The 19929-nt window shown below is 46.4% G+C and overlaps 1 protein-coding gene across 2 annotated transcripts in view; it reads right to left on the bottom strand.

Moving 5' to 3' along the window:
- Nucleotides 1–19929, bottom strand: part of DNAH17 (dynein axonemal heavy chain 17) — a 14992541-nt gene that overhangs the window by 12165233 nt on the left and 2807379 nt on the right. For both annotated transcript variants that reach the window (XM_085617470.1, XM_085617471.1), the window contains one exon: nucleotides 11780–11888. In XM_085617470.1, the coding sequence (XP_085473596.1) occupies nucleotides 11780–11888 (109 nt within the window). The remainder of the gene's footprint in view (nucleotides 1–11779; nucleotides 11889–19929) is intronic.

Below are 19929 nucleotides of genomic sequence, written 5' to 3'. Positions count from 1 at the left end.
CGCTCCTGTGAATAGGTCCATTGTGCTCTGCTTGGGACCTGGTATTTTGTTCCACATCATTTTGGTTGTGAGCAGGGGGTTGGCAGGGCAGCCATCAGGTTGTCGTAGGTGCGAGACACATTGGGCAAGCGGATGTCTACAGCTGAGTATGGTAAATATCAGGTATTATGTTGGGGGGGTCACTTTAGAGTCTGTCCTGAACCCCGGATAGTAAATGAAGACTGCGGGAGCACCATACTGGAAAACTGCACCAGGGCCTTGCCCGACCTCCTCCGCAGGCGAGCACACCCTCCACCCACTAATGGGTGCCTCAATCTTCAACTCTCTTAGGCCTGTCACTGTTGACTCACGCTGTCTCTTTGCCCCGTATGGCTAGGCCTACACCGGCTGCTGCCTCTCAGGCTCCTGTCCCAGCGGTTGCAGCGCTCACCTTGTTCCGTCCAGCTGTGGTGTTCTCCGTCGCTACTCAGCTTCCGGGACAGATATGGCGGGGTCCACTGCTCTGCACCACCACGAGCAATCCCCGGCCAGGACTTGGGGAGAGGGCCCAGGGGGCGGGCAGGGAGCGAGGAACACGTCACCGCCTCTGCAGGTCCACTCCAGAGGCCGCCCTCCCACATCCGCCCTGGCTGGTACGCAGCAATCACTGCAGCCCGATTCAGCTTCCAATGTCGGGGATGGCCTGGTCTCCAGCAGCTCGATTATGCTGGGCTTCTCACTAGCAGGCCACAACCTGCCACCACAAGGCCTACTCCAGCACACGGGACAGCGACAGGCCGTCCCCTCCCACTGGTAACCTTGCACCAGAGCGCTCCCAATCCTCTGGGGCGTCCCGCGAGTCCTTCCAGGGCCCCTTGACGACCTCTATGGGGAGGAGGGGAGAGTCGGCTGGTACCGCTGTGCACATCCGGTCTCCGCCACCGCCGGATCTCTGGCCCGCACCACCTCGACGATTGCAGCTATAGCACACTGCCAGCGGCTAGCAATGTCATTTTCCCTCACATGGGTGATGGTTGATTTATGGATTCCCTGTAGAGGCACAAGAATATTTAAGCAGGCGGATTCGGCAGGATATTCGGTGGATACGGTGTTGGGCTACGGGAGCTCACCTAAAGCGTGTCTGCAATGTTGGACCGCTAGGCAACGCCTCCTCTTGAAGTCCTTTTTTGTGCAACATTTTTTAAGGCAGCTAGCACCAAAATTAGAAATACAATGTAATCATATAGGTGTTTCTTTAAATCTCTTAAAGGTCAACATAACACACATATGCATTACACATTGTTATGCTATTGTTTGTGAGAGAGATTAATAAATGCACAAGTCCATTGCTATTGTAAACAGACAAGTCAAAAGGTAACTGGCAAAAGTGGAGCTTATCTTCCATTCCGGCCACGACGGTGGATACGGTGTTGGGCTACGGGAGCTCACCTAAAGCGTGTCTGCAATGTTGGACCGCAAGGCAACGCCTCCTCTTGAAGTCCTTTTTTGTGCGACAATTTTTAAGGCAGCTAGCACCAAAATTAGAAATACAATGTAATCATATAGGTGTTTCTTTAAATCTCTTAAAGGTCAACATAACACACATATGCATTACACATTGTTATGCTATTGTTTGTGAGAGAGATTAATAAATGCACAAGTCCATTGCTATTGTAAACAGACAAGTCAAAAGGTAACTGGCAAAAGTGGAGCTTATCTTCCATTCCGGCCACGACGGTGTTGATTTTGTTCGTCATTAAGTAGCAGTAGCAGAGGCAGTACTTTAAAAATCGGGTCCATGGCAGAAAAGGAAGTGTGAAAATGAGAAAAGGTGTGTTTCTGCTTTATATCCCTTCCAAACCGCCAACTTAGGTGGGGAGGTTTTACCACCACAGTCACGTCTGCGGGAAACCACATCATGATTGGCCCGGCAGACAATGTTGCGCCCTCCGACAGCTACTTTTCCCTATTGTGCCATCGACGTGGATGAGAAATTTATCAGTGGCACTTTGGTGGTCTTTTATCTATGGACTCACCAACATCCAAACAGAGTGGGCGGACTACCAAGTAGGTGGACGGGGATCAGAGAACAGGAGACCTATACTGTGACTCTGAAATTCTCCCCTTTGAGAACTTTCGGGCCGCATATGAACTACCCCAGGGTCACTTCCTACTACATAGGGCACTTACCATGAGCAAGCATTGGAGGGACCCGAATTGTGGAGCCCCAGGCGCTGGATGTTTGCCGATATGTCACCATGTCAGCAGGGAAGATAAAAACAGTCTTTTCTATATAGAGCCATGAGCCAGGATATCCAGCAACCATCAAAGCAATTGCGAGGGCAGTGGAGGGACGACTTAGGGATCCTGCTTCCGGAGGAGGCCTGGTAGGGTATAGTTGAGGGAACATTAAAGGCAACCAGGAATGCAAGATTTAAACTAATTAACTACTATGTCGCTACAAAGGGCTTACCTCACTCCGGCTCATATCAGGAAGCATTTCCATGTCGGGGAGACGGCTTGCCCTAGATGTGGGTTTAGAGAGGCACACATTCTACACATGTTCTGGGACTGCCCTACACTGACCCCATTCTGGGACGAGGTCCTTCATATATTAGGGGTGATAGTAGACAAAGAAATCCCACGCACCTCGGGACATTGTATTCTGGGCTGGTTCCCACACACAGCCAAGACTAAAACGCCAGCGAAATTTCAAGACCTGGCCCTAGCACTAGCCAAATGGGAGTTCACTAGAAACTGGAAATCAGCAGGGGGGGCCGAGATTTGGGACATGCACTAGAAAAATGGGCAAGTGCGGAAGGGAGACTATTACTGGCAGAGGCGGAAAGAGGCATAGGCATCATCGAAAGAGCCAGAGCATGGGAACAATTAGTAGACAAACTGACGGCACCTGAGCAGGGACAGGAACAGCCAACACCAGACGGCACACCCCGCCACGAAACCAAGCAGCAGAGGAAGTACAGGGTAGATAGAGAGGAGGCAGGGCCAGTCCGAGAAAGCCCCCCATCAACATAAAGGCAAGTGAAACACACGTTTAATATGTCCTACTCCAGAGAGGTACCAGTCGTCAATTATCTGAGAAAAGAGCGGAACTTGCGGAAGCAAATCAAGAGGGATGGGGGGCAGAGGGAGGGAATGGGATACCAGTTGGGAGTTTGAACATAATGAACCAGCAATACGCTAACATATATGTACCACTTTTGGACTATATGTACAGTGTTGAAATTTTAACTGCCAATAAAATCTGGTTTAAAAAAAGAGTAGGCGGACAGGGAATCCATCGAAAAAGAGACAGCAGAACCATTACCGCAAAGATGTAAATGAGGCCCTCAATCTAGCATGCCTGGTGAGGTGCACCATGGCTAAAGATTATTTATTTTGTAAATGTTTTGATGTGGCTGACCACATCGTTGTGTAGTTGCAGCCATACAAAAATACCAAGTGATACAGCCACTTTGTTTTCTTTTTAGTTACTGATCTGCATTGGAGCAGTAACTAAAAAGATAAAAAAGCAAAAACTTTTTTAAGCGAGAGGAGGGAGGAAAGCAATAGATGGGGGACCAATAGAACAAGTTACTTACCTTCGGTAACGCTTTTTCTGGTGGATACAGTATCTGCCTGTGGATTCCTCACCTTGTGGATCCCTTACCTTATGAATATTCCCTGCGCCAGCATTCAGCGGAATTTTTTCCTAGCTCTTCACGCCGACGAGGACGTCGGCTCCGCTCGCGACTCCGCATGACATCACCGGAGCATTAAGAGAGCCTCGCCAGCGTGATGACGTCAGTTCCACCCATTTTTTCCATGCCTCCGAGGCGAACAGGTGGACCGACAACAGATTCAAAGAATACACAGTACACAACATTTGAACCAATATACACAGTATAAAATCAAAAAGGAGAGCTAAAGAACATCAGCATTTCCTATAAATGTACCAGATAGAAAGAAGATAAAATGTAAAACAATAAGGCATCCTTTAAGGTATACAAAGGTGGACAAGGGGAGGAGGGTGGGTCAGTGAGGAATCCACAGGCAGATACTGTATCCACCAGAAAAATCTTTACCGAAGGTAAGTAACTTGTTCTTCTGATGGATACATCTGCCTGTGGATTCTTCACCTCCCACATCAGTCCCACTCCCGGAGGAGGGTGTCCACCTTTCTTATACCAAAAAGTCCTGCAAGACAGAAAGCGCAAAATGGCCCTCCCTCCTCATTTTGGAATCCAAGCAATAATGCTTTGCGAAAGTGTGGAGGGAGGCCCAGGTCGCTGCCTTACAAATGTCCAACACAGAGGTGGAAGACTTAGCCCTAGGAGAATGAGCTCTAATACCCTCAGGTGGTTCTTTACCAGCAAGGGCATAGCCGATCTTGATGCACAAGATGATCCACCTGGATAGAGTGCACTTGCGCACAGCTTTGCCTTTTGAGCGTCCAACGTAGCCCACAAAGAGCTGATCGTCCAAACCTAAGTCCTTTGTCCTGTCCAAATAAAAGCTCACCGCTCTTTTAGGGTCCAGGCGGTGAAGTCTCTCTACCTCCTTGGAAGGGTGAGGGGGAGGTAAAACACAGGAAGAGTTATGGACTGCCCCAGATGAAAAGGAGTAACGACCCTAGGCAGAAAAGCAGCCCTGGTCCTGAGGACCATTCTTTCAGCATGTATGGTCAAAAACGGGGGTTTTGAACTAAGGGCTTGAAGCTCACTCACCCTCCTTGCTGAGGTAATGGCTACCAGAAAGACTGTTTGAAAAGACAAAAGCCTCAAAGGGCAACTATGAAGGGGCTCAAAAGGGGAACCCATCTAAAAAGTCAAAACAAGATTAAGATCCCATTGGGGCATAACAAAGGGAGTAGGCGGAAACGTATTGGTAAGGCCTTTGATAAATCTCAAAATGATAAGAGACTTAAATAAAGACGGCTGATCAGGTAGACACAGAAAAGCCGATAAGGCCGACAAATAGCCCTTAACTGTGGCCACAGCACAACCCTGCTGAGCCAAGGAAACAGCAAACTGAAGAACATTCGACAAGTGGGCCTTTAAAGGGTCAATGGATCTCTCTCCACACCATTTAATGAATCTTGACCATCTGTAGAAGTAAATGGACTTGGTGGAGTGTCGCCTGGCCGATAAAATAACATCCCCCACGTCAGGAGGCAGAGAGAAAGAACTCAGGTTGCCCCGTTCAATCTCCGGGCATTTAGGTGCAGGCCCTGGAGGAGGGGGTGAAGAACCTGCACCTGCGACTGCGAGAGGAGGTCTACCCTGAGAGGGAGGCGGAGCAGAGGGTGCGATGAGAGGTGAAGTAGATCTGTGTACCACAACCTTCTTGGCCAATCGGGGGCGATCAATATGACTTGGGCGCGGTCTTTGCGAATCTTCCTCAGAACCCCAGGAATCAAGGGTATGGGAGGAAATGCGTAGAGGAGTTGAAAGCTCCAACTCAACTGAAACGTGTCCCCCAATGCCCCCTGCATCGGAAACTGGAGACTGCAGAATGACGGGCAATGCGCGTTCTCGAAAGTGGCAAACAGGTCCACCCGAGGAGTCCCCCATGTTCGGAAGAAGTGTCGAACTACCTCCGGATGAAGCCTCCACTCGTGGTCGGCGGAAAACTGCCGACTGAGACTGTCCGCACGCACATTTAGCACCCCGGCCAAATGATTTGCCATCAAACAAATCCGATGGTCCTGAGCCCAGGACCAAAGTCGCAACGCCTCTCTGCAGAGACGGTACGACCTCCCTGCTTGTTGACACACCACATCGCGGTAGTGTTGTCCGTCAGGACTTGAACCGACTGACCGCAAAGGGAAGGGAAAAAAGGCCTTGAGCGCCAAATGTATCGCCCGCAATTCCAGAAGACTGATATGAGACAATCTCTCCTCTGGAGTAGCATCCCTGACCCCTTTCCTGCTCTGGAACCACCTCTATTGCACCTTTTTGTAGTAATGCAAGAACCTTCTTCTGCAGGAGAAGCAAAGGGTCCTCTGAACAAAAACTTTGGAAAGGAGGGTAAGGAGGAGGAAATTCCCGAAGGGAAGGGTTTACCCATTCTCCACAAGGTTTAAAACCCAAAGGTCTTTCGTGACTGAATTCCAACCTTGCAGAAGGTGAGACAGCCGACCCCTTACAGGACCCACATGATCCAGGATGGGGGATCTAGGGCTGCTTTCCTGTGGTACCAGAGGGAGCGGGGGAGGCAGAAGTGGAGGAGGAGAGATTGCGGGCAGAACCACGTTGGCGACCTTTGGTTCTTCCTCTATAAGATTTATAAAGCGGATTTTGCTGCTGCTGCTGAGGTTGATCGAAGTTGCAAAAGGAAGACCTTCCAAAGCCTCGATATTTCTTGTAGCCGAAACCTCTTGACTGGGTCTGCAACCCCAAGGATTTTGCCATGGCTCTGCTGTCCTTAAACCTTTGTAAGGCCGAATCTGCTTTTTCCCCAATGAGCTTCGACCCGTCAAAGGGAAAATCAACAAGAGTGGCCTGGACATCAGGGGGACATCCAGAAGAACGAAGCCAAGCCTGCCTTCTTGTAGCTATGGAGGAGCACATAACTCTGGCTACTGAGTCAGCCGTATCCAGACCTGATTGAATAACCTGTCTAGCCAAAGCCTGAGCGTCTGACAGAACCTCCATAAAGTTTCCCCTCTCTTCATCAGGCAACTTGGGGGCCACTTGTTTTGCCGAGTTCATCAAAGCATATATGTAACGGCCCAACAGACAAGTGGCATTGGTCGATTTTAGTGCCATGCTAAAAGAGGAGAAAACCTTTTTAGCTGACTGTTCCATTTTCTTTGAGTTCCTGTCAGCTGGGGCCTGTGAAAAAGCACCTGAAGATTGCTTGGAGCAGGATGCCTGCATCACTAAAGCTTCATTAAAGGGTAACAGTGGCTCAACTATGGAGGAAGGTGAATGCAAAACCTGTCAACAAATTTGGTTTATATTCGGCAGTAGGTAACCTCAAATCCAAAAGCTCCGCAGCTTTCCTTATCACCAAATGGTAAGGAGCTATCTCTTGAGGAGGTGAAGCCCTTGCAGAAGAGAGTTCCCACTCTGGAGAGGTATCTAAACCACTCGCCTCCTGAATTCCCTCGAATTCATCCAGAGACTCCTCCAACTCGCCCTCCTCTACTTCCCCTCTTCTAAAAGCCTCTGAGCCTCTCTCCGTGAACGAATCCGCGGATGCGTCATCGTCGTACGTGGCGCCGAGTGCTCCGGAGCCGGCATCAAGGGAGGCTCTAAAGGAGGCACGAGATCCACACGAGGCCGAGAGAAAGGCTCACCAGACGGCGCCGAGGATTCTATCAACGGCGTCGAGACTCTCGTGCCGGAAATTGCCATGACGGCGCCATCGGCATGAAGGGTGCCTGGGCATAGTGTTGGGGCACGCCCAAGTTGAATGCCAGCGGACCCACGGGACCAGAAGGTGCTCCGGATGGGAAAGCCGCCCTTTGAAAAACTCCATACATAGCATTTAAAAAATGCGACGGATCCACCCCTGGAGCCAGGAATTGTGGATATGGATTTGAGCCAGTATCCAAACGGGGAGTGTCCCACGTCGGAACGATCGGATCCACTGCAGAATCCACTGGTTCAATCTCAGGCACAGGAAAAGAAGGAACATCCTGGACCTGCTCGGTGTCACAAGCTGGTGAATCCCTCGGGTCCGGAGACTGCGCCGGAGTGCCTCTAGGCGAAGGAGAATTCTCCAGAGTCGCACGAGGAGAAGGAGAGGGTGAAGCAGATACAAAGTCCTTACAGCGACGTCTATGGGCAGGTGAAGGCGACCTCAAAGCCTTACCCTTCGTCGAGCGGCGCCGAGATCCATGTCTTCTTTTTTTCTTGTGTTTTCTTGACTTCGACGTTTGCGAAGTCGACGACTTTGACTTATCACGCTTACGCCCTCTACCTTCTTTCTTCGCCTTGGCCAGAAACATCTTCGTTTCCCGTTCTTTAAGTGCTTTAGGATTCATTTTCCTGCAACAGGAACAGTCCTCCACGTTGCGATCCGACAACAAGCACCATAAACAATCTTCATGGGGTCAGTGATGGACATGTGACACCCACATTCCCTACAGGGCTTAAAACCAGACTTCCTCGAAGTTGAGATCACTTCTAGCAACAGGTAAAGCAGAAGGAACAACAAAGTAACTCCACAAATATGGAGAGTGCTAGAAAACCGATACGCGTTGACGGCGCGGAAAAAAGGGAACTGACGTCATCACGCCGACGAGGCTCTCTTATGGCTCCGGTGACGTCATGCGGAGTCGCGAGCAGATCCGACGTCCTCGTCGGCGTGGAGAGCTAGGAAAAAATTGCGCGGAATGATGGCGCAGGGGACATTCATAAGGTGAGGAATTCACAAGGTGAGGAATCCACAGGCAGATGTATCCATCAGAACAATGGGGGCGGGAGGCAGAAGCAGCATGAGGGCGCAAGTAGGGACAAGAAGCAAAATGAGGGAATTGATGCAAGGCCTAAAGCTGCCCAACTATGGCCATCAAACTATGATTGGGGAGGTCGCTATAGACATACCAGTAGAGGTCTAAAGAATACTCTGAATCTGGATTCAAACAACAAAGTAACTGGTTTAAATTGACCTTCTGTCGTCTACTTTATATATAATCTTTAACAGTATCCTGAGCTTTTATAAGACAAGGCATGTGCTGTAGTTTATTAAAACTACGTTTTTACAAGTCCTTTCAGACACATTTTATTTCAACCGATGTTCTGTGCACTGGTTTTCTAAAAATCATATTTAAAATACAAGCACTGGCAAAGTCAATAGGCCTTCACTGCAGCCCCTGCCATTTCACATGTCAGATTGGCTGGCTGCCTACAGCGGGCCAATCTGACATGCGCACTTCAGACTGCACAATCCCAGGGCTGAAAAACAGCAGAGAGATTGCAATCACAGGCTCCCAGCCGCAAGATGAGCACTGGGTTAGCCTGCCCCAACCAGGCCCGGAGCTGCTGCCCTGCAGCTCCAAGATTGGTTGGAATCACATGCACAAGGGAGGAGCCTCTCCCTTTCATCCTGCCTGCTGTTGTCAGACAAAGAGACATCAGATGTGGCTCTTTGCAGCATATATATTGAGTTTTTTGGGCATCGCGCCTCACCACATTTTTATTTTGCCGGTCGCTACTGCGTAGGACTGAGAGAAGACCCATGGGAACCCCGCACAGCAGGGTTCCCCATGAATTAAATTCTCCAAGGGTCACCCCTTGCTCCTGATCTGCTCAAAATGAAGACAGAAGATAGTGAGTGGATCCTGAGATTCCGATTGTCGCCGACCTCTCCAAGAGAACTGTATGGATCACGGTGTCAAAGGCTGTGGATAGGTCCAAAAGGACCACCGCAGTCCTTCAACCATTGTCCATGGTGAATCTAATCTCTTCTGAGACTGCTACAAAAGCAATCTCAGTACTGTGGCACGGTCTAAAACAAATAGTGCATCATTCAAGATATTGTTACTCTCCAAAAAATCTGATAAAACACCATTAGGATACTTCTTTAAAACCTTAGCAGCAAATGATAATTGAGATATTGGTCGATAGTTACTATCATCGGATCAAGAGTGGGTTTTTCCAGAAGTGGTAAAACTAAAGATTTTTCCACTGCCTAGGAAACCATCCTTCCCATATCATATTATAGAAAACTGATGTAAGGGCTGGCGCTATTTTAAGGCCCAATTCATGCATTATCTTAGGTGGAACGGGGTCTGAGGTGGCCCCTGATTGTGTGAGATAAGCTCAAAAACGTGATGGCCTAAAAGCAAAGGGAAGTTCAAAAGCTTAGGATTCTTTCAGTCTTGAGGTAGAAATTTGGCCCCTGGATAAGGTGAGGATCTAATAGAGTCAATGCCATGGTAAACTACTTCCACTTTATCTTTAAAATGTGAGGCTAATTTGTGGCAAAACAGCTGGCTCAGGGGAGGGTCAACCGAAGGACTGGAGCCCTCTAGCATCAGCATCTGAACAGTATTCAAACGTTCTCTTGAAGAATTAATAGCATTATTGATTTTCTTTGTATAATAAATCTTTTTTCTTCAATTATGCATTTCTTATACTCCTGAATAGTGCTTGTATACTTGATTTTATCATCAGTCCTATAGCTAGATCTTCAGATGTGTTCTTGTATACTGCATATATGCTTCATTTGTCTAAGCTTGAAGGGAAACCAAGCTGCAGATGGACTATTTCTAAATGTTATCAGGTTTTTATCTGGAACAAAGCTAGAAATCGCATCTAGCAACCACTTATTATACACTCCAACCGCATGATTTGAATTTAATGGGAGCAACAGTCTGAACCATTAAGATGTTCTTCCTCGTCAGCAAAATTTGATTTGTTCCAGGTACAATATTTTTGGGTCAACCCAGCCGAGTTGATTTTAGGCTTTTGTACTATTAAATCTAATTTAAAATGGACTGCATTATGGTCTGACCAAGTTAATGGAAGTATCGCTTCCACCTTCTATGCAGGATAGTTTGAAAAAATGCTGTCTAAAGTAAGAACTGCAATTTGTGTAGCCAAGGTCACCAACTGGTTCATGTTAAAACAGCTAAAAGTTTCAAATAAACATAATGATTCTTAATTCTTGGCATCTTCTAAATGATAATTGAAATCATCCTAGATTGTAAAATTTGAGTAGTGAGTAATGAACTCCAATAAGAAATTTAAGGCATTCAGAAACTGTGCCTTTGGCCCCGATGGCCTATAAATTAACACTCCATGAAATGTCTCAAAGGAATGCCTCGCAGTTGTCTAGTTGTAAAGGTTCGCAGGTGAGTTCAAAAGAGTTGAGATAAATTACAGATGTACCTACTCCCCGTTTACCAGTTCGATATAACCTACAGACTTCATATCCGACCGTTGGTAAGTGTATTACACGGTGAGATCTCACAACCACATCATAGAATACACTGCATTTCCTCACAATCACACGCTTCCAGTAGAAGTGATCTGAGCCTCATCCTGGGGTACTTTTACTGATGACTCTAGAGTCATCGCATTTTAAAAATATTTCACCCTATAACCATACTTCAGTATGGTTTTGGATGACTTACTCCAGATAATTACTAGAATAGCCCAGCTGTAGTCATCGGATGACTTCAGAATGACTACAGGAGGTCTTTTTTTACTCCGGCTGTGCTACGGGTTACAGTGTGCCCTTGTGGCTGCAGACTGAGAGGTGTGTCCCTGTAAATTGGGTAGCAGCGGGCCCCTGTGAGTACAGGAGTGAGGGACGTGAGCGCAGGGGTGAGTAAATTGTGTGAGGTATGCATGTAGGAGTGAATGATGAGCAGTGCGCTCGTGTGAGTGAGGTCTAGAGTTGTGAGTGTTTGAGTGCAGAATACAGCAAATTAAGGCCTGGCGTATTGGCATCACCTATGCTTTTTAACTTTTTAATACTACTCTGGATGTATGTGATTTTAATCTTTATTATGCATTTCAGCAGCAGTAATTAACAGCTGCTTCCAAGTGATGCATCTCAGTAACTGGAGGATGAATGCTGTGCTCCAAAAACAAATATCAGCCAATTACACATTGGCTGCTGTAGCTATCAGAAAAAAAGGGCTGAATGAAAGGGCTCTCTGTAGAAACACATTTTTTTCTCCCAGAGCCAGGGGGATGCAATGAAAATAACAGATAATGAATTAGCCAATTGTAAACCAGTTCTGCAAATCATACCCTTTTCTAGTTGTACATTGCATACAATAGTTTGCCTTGAATGGAGCAAATGTCATTATGATAAAAAAAACAAAAATACGCATTACCTTCACTGTCCCAAAACAATGTTGTTTCAGCTTTTTGAAGCTGAACGTCAATTTCATCCAGCTCATTTTTAACCAGTGGATATTCTACTGGAAGAATTGTTTGCTTTATCTGCCAAAAGCAAAATGCATTCATAAGAACATGTTTATTCAAAGTTATTTTTAATCCATTTTTAATTTATGTGAAATATGTTAGCAGCAATAATTCACCAACAGAGAAGCACAAAAAAGCAATTTAAATGAGCAATTCATTCTTGAGTATAGAGCAGCTTAAAACTTGTGAGTCCCAGTCTCTTTATATATTGTATGCTGCAAAACGTTCCAATTTCCAGGCCATGACTACCCGTAGCCTACCATTTTACAAAACTCTATGTTGCCTAACAATGCCTGGCTTGTCTCCTTATTATATTGATTTTTCTACTTAATTAATATTTGGCAGTACCTAAAGAACTATTTACTTACCTTCAGTACTTATTATAATTATTAATTCTTATATAGCGCATAGTTACCTGTGAGGTTTACCAGCGCTGGAGGACAGTGGTGGTCAGTAAGGATAAGTTACTTACCTGTAATCCTAGTTCTCTTCCACGGGTATCCTCATAAAAGTCATAAGCACTGAATATTCCCGCCCATGTGCGGGGACCCCGGAAATAATAAAAATTAAATATGGAAAAAATATATATACAGCTCTATATATATATATACACATATATCATTTTTTCTCATACCAATGCAGCTCCCATCTAGGAGGCTAAACAATGTAATAACACACAAAGCTGCATTTACAAATATATATAAAAACACAAGAGGGCAAGTAGCACTTGAACTCTGTTTTTAATGAGTAAAATCTCATGAAGAAAAAACACTGCAAATAAAGCGGACATTGTTAGCCTACAGGCTGCATTGTAAACCAATAGCATAGAAAATGAAAGCATTTTCCTACAAAAACTGGCACCATGCCTTTAAGTCCGCAATGACCCCTAGATTCCCATCATGCCTCAGGGGTGACAGTTAGGTCAGTTGTTCTTTCCGGCTCCTTCAGTCAGGACCCTGGACTCACAGCTCTTCCTTTTTTTGGCTTTTTGTCAAAAAATAACTGATAATTTTCTACTTTTTGGACTCTCAGATGACGTCTTTTTGCCTTAGAGTGAGACTTGATAGCTTTTTTGGGTTCCAGAAAAAAAGTCGCAGGCCAGTGCTGGAGGTCCCAAAGCTAGGGGATTTTACCCAGTATTAGCACCTCAGTATTTATTTTTTTGGGTTTTTTTTAGTCCTCTTTAAATCAAGTTATGCTCTGGTTTTCATAAAAGCCAGACTGGCCAGGTCAACTTAAGGCAGAAGAACACCCAGTCTCTCCACAAGGGAGGGGAGAGTAGCACCTCAGTCTTATCCCCATTCAGCTCAAGGAAGTTACGCTGAATGGATGAACTGGATAAACTCTAACATCCATAAGCTGAATGGGGATAGCACCTCAGTCTTATCCCCATTCAGCTTAAGGAAGTTAGAGTTCATCCAGTTGGCAAACACAAGGAGATGATGGACGGAGCGCTGAAACATTTCAGACACTCACCCCCAGTCACAGATCTGGGTTGAATCCACCATCATTCTTTAGCTCACTTCGCCACCTCATTTCAAATCAAGCTATATGCAAATCAGTCTTGACCCTGTGCCTCATGGGAACAATCCAGCCCGAACTGTCAAGCCAGGTCTTCCCTTGAACCAGAAACTGGATTCTGTCCATCAAATGTTCTTTTTGCATTTGTCCCCCCGAGTGGGACGGGTATGTCCAGACGTGGGTCCCGTGCTCTCCATGCCACTGGAGTCAAGCTATCCAGTTGGCAACATGGCTGAGGCAGGAGTTCGGATCTTCTGAGCCGGCTTCCCGTTCCGACAATAGAGAGAAAATTATCTGGGTGTCATCGGCGTAGGAAAAAATAGTCAAACCATGGCTTTTCAATAGATCCGCTAAAGGGTGGACGTATTTGTTTAAAAGCATGGGACTGAGGGCAGATCCCTGTGGTACACTCAAGTTGAGTGAATGCGAGCTCAACATTGTTTTGGTGGGAAAAACATCAATGGTGCAGTCAGACAGGAAGGATTTTAGCCAAGCAAAAGCCATATTTTGAAGGCTAAGTGGAGCCAGTCTGTCAATAAGCTTGTCATGAGACACCGTGTCAAAGGCCGCACTGAGATCTAAAAGAATCAGTGCACCCGTGCTACCCATGTCTAGGAGTTGGCAGAGGTGTTCCGTGACTCCTAGCATGGCGACTTCTGTGCTGTGCTCAGCTCTATATCCTGCCTGGGAGGGCCGAAGGGCATTTTGGGTTTCTACATATGAGGAGAGTTGAGTGTTTTTCTAAAATATTAGACAGAATGGGGCGTAATGAGATGGGTCTGTAATTGGTCCAGTTAGAAGGATCCAAGTGAGGTTTGTTTCAACAGAGGGAGTACTATGGTTTGCTTCCAAGCTTTAGGTAGTGACCTTCTTTGAATGAGAAATCCAAAAGATCCTCTAATAAAGACAGGATATGGGGACTCAAAGAGCTCTGCTTAGAGGGAGGGAGAGGATCAAGTGGAGAACCCGATTTAATGGAACGTAATAAGTTCATGAAACGTGCGACATTCTAGGGTGGAAAGAGTGTAATTGAGATGGTAGTAGCGTAATAACTTGTGGAATTACTTCCTTGTGAGGTGCAAGTTAAGGGTTGGGTAAAAGCAAGCAATTTCCTGTGGTGAGGAGCCCTTAGCTCCTGTGGCAAGAGTAAGGCAAATGTTTGTCACCTTATCAACAAAGAAATCTGCCAGGGCTTTGCATTGATCCTGAGAGAGTGAGGAAGAGGGTGCAATATTGCTGGGGTTGGAAAGGTCATAGATGGCTTTAAAAAGGGTCTTGTGTCAATTTTGTGCTTTTAACATTTTGTCAGAATAAAAAGCAGCTCAGGCGATTCTGCAATGAGCATGGAAGATATTTAGGCTGTCTCAAAATCTGACTTTGCATCATTGTCATATTGCTTTCTCCGGGCTCTTTCAAGTCTTTTGCAGGATTTCTTTTTCTTCCTGTAGGGTCTCATTATACCATGGGGCCGGAGGGTGCTTCCTGGCCCCAGCTCTAAGTTTAGCTGGCATACTTAAGTCAAGAGAGTTTTGTAGCCAGTTGTCGACCATGGGGAGTTCAGAGGCAACCTGATATACTAATTTGGGGAGAGTATCCGATAGACTAGTATTGAGAGCAGTGATATCCAATGTGGTCCAGTTTCTGGTCATTGCTTCGTGTCTGGTTACTGTAGAAGAAGATAGGGGGGTACATGGTAGGTAAAGGGGGACTGCAAAATGATCTGTCCAGAGTAATGGTATGGGTAAGGCTGAAATAAAGCTAGTGACGTTGGAGAAAATGGGATCTAGCAAATGGCCAGCTATGTGAGTTGGATCGAAATTAATTAAGTCAAGGATGAGAGTACCCAGATCGTCGATCAAGGTATGACTTACTGCTTTTTCGGGTAGACACTCTAAGTGCAGATTCCTAACCTTTTTAATATTTCTCAGGGGTCAGGTTGGATCCGAAAAACATATGAATCTTACCACCGGTAGGTGGTATCACGTGGCTTCACACTGATGCTGTTTCGATCTAGAAATGGCACAAGGGGCCCAGGTAAGTGCCACTCTTCAACACCAACAGCAAATTGGCTTTAACAAGTGTGCAGATTCCTATGCTTGGTATCTTATTAATGAGTCCAAATCACTGAACAGGGATGATGGGAGGGTCATGAGGAATCAGTGGTTGGATAATAGAGTTTCCACTAGAAAGAGTATTACAGAAGTAAAAAACTTGTTCTTCTGATAGAAATGTATAATTTCAGATTCCTCGCCTCTTAAATAGATAACAGAGCAGTACCTGTTTGGAGGTGAGTCTGTGAATTGGCTCGAATAAAAAAAATGCCTGTGTGACTGAGTTGGCCTAATGCCATTGTCGGGGAACCTTGCTTTCCAGACAGTAATGCTTCGGGAACATATGGAGTGACACTCATGTAGCTGCCTGGTAGATGTGCTCCATTAAGGGCAAGCTAGAGGGGTTTGACAGGTGGGGTCGCAGGAACAGCAGTTGACTGGCTGTTGTGTTGTCCCTGACCGGGGCGGTGGGTGCCACTGCCTCAGCCACAAAAGGGCTGGGCACACTGCTGGGGTTGAAGTGGCTGCCTCAGTGCTCCTGAGCCAAAGCTGCAAAAGGAATGAAAAGGCTGATGCAGCTGGCATGGCTGAGCATACAGGCCAAAAAGTGTGCTGTGGCCATGCTCTCTTTGAAGCACTCAAGGGCGAAATCAGCATAGTGCTCAAAATGACAGCCCCCATCAAAAAGCATGTCTATAATGGCCGATTAGACATTGCTCAAAATGCCTTTTGACCACAGCCAGGTATTCCGATGGATAACATAGCTAGTGCCAATAGCTCAACCGTAAGAGTCTGTGGTATTCATCCGGCAGCAAATCGTAACTTTGGCAGTGTCGCAGCCATCTTGAATAGGCTGTTTCATTATGGGGCGGAGGTTTCTGGTAAACCTGGGAGGATCTGAGCAACTGAATCCCAGTAGGCACTTAACATTAACAGAACGGAGGGCAAAACTCATAGAGAAAAACACTCTGTTCCCAAAGGTCTCCACCTCTTTTACTCCCTTTCTGGGGGAGTAGTTGGAAAAGTGTTAGGGTTTGTCTTACTAGTAGAAGCTTGTATCACTAAACTTCCTGGAGAAGGGGGCCAAGACAAAAAAGAGGGCAGGGCATTGGAGCTTCAACATTTGGCTATTTACAGGGGGCCAGAACAAGTTGACCCCAAAATGGCTTTGTTGGGGATAACGGATGGTTTGGACGGATCCCGCAACAAAAAATATTTCCTCACTACTGCTTTGGTAGTAGCTAAAAGAGATATTGCTGCCGCTTGGAAGCAGGTCGATCCACCCAATTGTGCTAAATGGAGGAGGGGCGTGGACTGGTGTGCCGCACAAGAACGGACAGTATATGTTGCACGGGGATGCCCCAAAAAGTTTCGTAGAGTATGGGGGAAATGGTTAGGGGGCGTATTCTAGGGGGGGGAGCATGGGAGAGGGAGGCGGGAGGCCAAGGGAGAGGAGGGAGGATTTAGTTACTGCCTGACATTGAGCCCATGATATGTCATTTTGATGTCAGTTTTATTGGTCTGTTGTATGTACCTTTTATGTTTGTTCTTCTACAAGAAATAAAAATGTGATTATCAAAAAAGAAAAGCAGCAGGGGCTCAGCAATGATTTGCACCAGCTGGTGGAGTTTTGATTTTAAATTTTCCCTCTAAAGTTTACAGTCTTAGGTCAAGAACTTTGGCTGCCCTTTGCATGACTATAGCAAAGGGAGCACTTTCCTCAATGGCAGAGCTTGGTGGCGAGATGAGGTCAGAGTCAGAAGTGGTGTCAAGATCACTGGCATTCTGAAGGTCATCATACCAATGCTCCCCGTGATTGGGTTGGTCAATTTCTTCACCTGTATCATAGTCATTATCAGAATCGGGTCTGAACGGGGAATGTAACATGTGAGTCCTGCCTTGGAGGTGGGACACTAACCGGTACCAAGGCAAAAGTCTGTGGTTCGGCAGAAACCGAGTGCGGTCTGGGTCGAGGTAGTCATGTCGGAGAACCCAATAGGCACCTACTTCTCAACATCGATGAGGTCGTCATCGATGTTGATGGTCGTGGAGCCAGAAGCAAAGTCGTTATGGTCGTCAGAGAAAGCCCAGTGACGGATTTGGAGTGTCCAACTTGCAAATACCCCGGCGGTATCCTAGATGAGAGGACCTCTCAGCTCCATAGGGCATCTAAAGGTGCCAGAAGGAGTCAGTAGGGATCTGAAGAGTCGGAGTTTGGCCTTTCTGAATCTTAGATCTTCCTCTGTGGCCCAGATGGCCCTGGAAACTCAAGTTGCGGGATGGGCTCCTAAATCAACATACTTCGGGAACTAGATAGAGAAGCAAGGGATCGCCCACGTGTCTAAGGTATGCGAGAGTGGCGAGAAGAGGCTAAGTCGCGTCAAGATTTTTTAAGTTTCATCCTAAGATTTGGAGCATGAAAATGATCGCCCTAGAGATCAACTCATGCAGACCCAAGACCAGGAACAGGACCTAGACTGACTATTGGACTTGGATCAGTCACAACGTGGAGTCTTCTGACGCTTGTAGTACATATGGCTTTGCCTCAAGGTCCCACATGGCTTTCGGCTTCATTGAGATGCAGTTACTACAGGCCTTAGAGTCATAGCTCAACCTCAGGCACCACAGAAGTTTGCTTGTGACAGTCCTTACAGGATTTAAATTCTATTGTCTTGGGAGGTAACATTTCCCTTGCACACTGTGGGATACTTGGTTGAAAAACTGTTTCAATGAGACAAGATTTAGCTCCAGATCCGTGTCTGGTGGGGCGGAAAGACAGGAACTAGCGTCAGCCCATGGTACTGGCCCATAGATGGTCCCTCCATGACATTTTCGGAGCAAAACAGCATCAGTGCAGAGCCACATTGTGCAATATACCTACAAGCAGAGGTTTTCTAATCCAGTCTGACACACAGGGAATATTTATAAGGTGAGATATCTGCAGCTAGAAACCTCTATTAGAAAGATAAATGTTACTTACCTATAAGCATAGTTCTTTGTAAATGCATATGCCTTTCCAGTCCTTTGATGTTGGACCTGAAACATTCTAAACACATTTTTAAACCAGCATTGGAGATGGCTAGTCACTAGCCATCTGGCCAGCTCTCTGAACAGCAAGGCCGACAGCCTTATTTGGCATCATCTTGTCGACTTGACTGGCACCTCCATCGAGAAGTGGTTCAGGACATCTTTAACCAGTGGGACACTCCTCAGGTGAACTTCTTTGCTACTCACAATAATCCCCATAGCCTGATAATCTGTGCCGTTTAGTAACCTTTGAAGGTAGCTTTGGAGAATGACACATTTCTGTTAAGGTGAATGTAGGAAGGATCTCCCTTATTGTCATGGTCACCCGCACTTTTTGACACTGGTACTGATGTTTTTTGACGGATGTGCACTGGGTCTGTGTTAACCAGACACCAGCCTCCGTGATATGCTGCAAACTATGTGTGAAAAAACGACATAGCACACTCACTGTGTGCCATGCCAAAGTCACTGCATGTAATATCTGTAAGTCACCCCTATAACAGGCCTTGTAGCCATACGGCAGAGTTCATTAAATTACATGTGAGGGCATTTCAACATGAACATCTATGCCCCTTGTGTTGTTGGTTCAATTACTAGGTAGTACAAGTGAACAGGGAAGCCATCTTGAATATATGTAGTGGGCACTGCTCATTGTGTGTTCCCCAGCAACGTGATTGCTTTACTGAAAACTATGGTGTTTGATATCAAACTGTTTGTCTTAATAAATCTGTACTGTTACCAGTACTATATGTATTATAACATGCACCCACAGGGCATCTTAGAGGTGCACCCTGAAAAAGCTACCAGTATCTAGTGTGCTGGCTGACTGGTATTGTCCAGCCTGCCACCACAGACAAGTTTATGACCCCCTGCAGGTGACAGCCCACGCTCTATGAGGTCAGAAACAATGCTTGCTCTGAAGGAAGGCGTTCACATTTCCTCCAGCAGGATGTCCAGTGTTTTAGCATATCAAGGCTTTAAAGCCCCTGCCCCCTTTGATATGCGACACCGGCTTCTTATACCAGATCTGAGAGATGCCCTGAAGCCCATTTGGTACCAGGACAGGCAGGAAATTACCCATACATTAGGCGTGTTGCACCTCCAGGCTGGTCAAACCCCTAAGGTAGGCTATCTGATGTGCTCTATCAAAAAAGGGTTCCACCATCTTATTTTTGGTAGAATCAAGAACTCTGGGACAGGATTATGTCCACTCCCCACAGGAAGTGGTTATATAGAGTGTGTAGTGACCCCTTGGGTAAGTAATCCATTGGCTACTACCCTTCAATCCCTTTAACGTCGCTAAATTTAGTATTTAGGTAGCCCCCTAACAGCAGGAACTCCATTTCATCTGCCTGAAAAAAAGAAAAAGGTCACAGAAGAGACAAAGATGTGAGAACTGTGGACCAGCATCAACCGTGGTGCAAAACCCTGCCTAACTGCTGCTCTACCATCAATCACCA

This window comes from Triturus cristatus, chromosome 7, assembly GCF_964204655.1.
Source record: "Triturus cristatus chromosome 7, aTriCri1.1, whole genome shotgun sequence".
Taxonomy (NCBI): Eukaryota; Metazoa; Chordata; class Amphibia; order Caudata; family Salamandridae; genus Triturus; species Triturus cristatus.
This window is presented reverse-complemented; position numbering and strand designations above follow the sequence as displayed.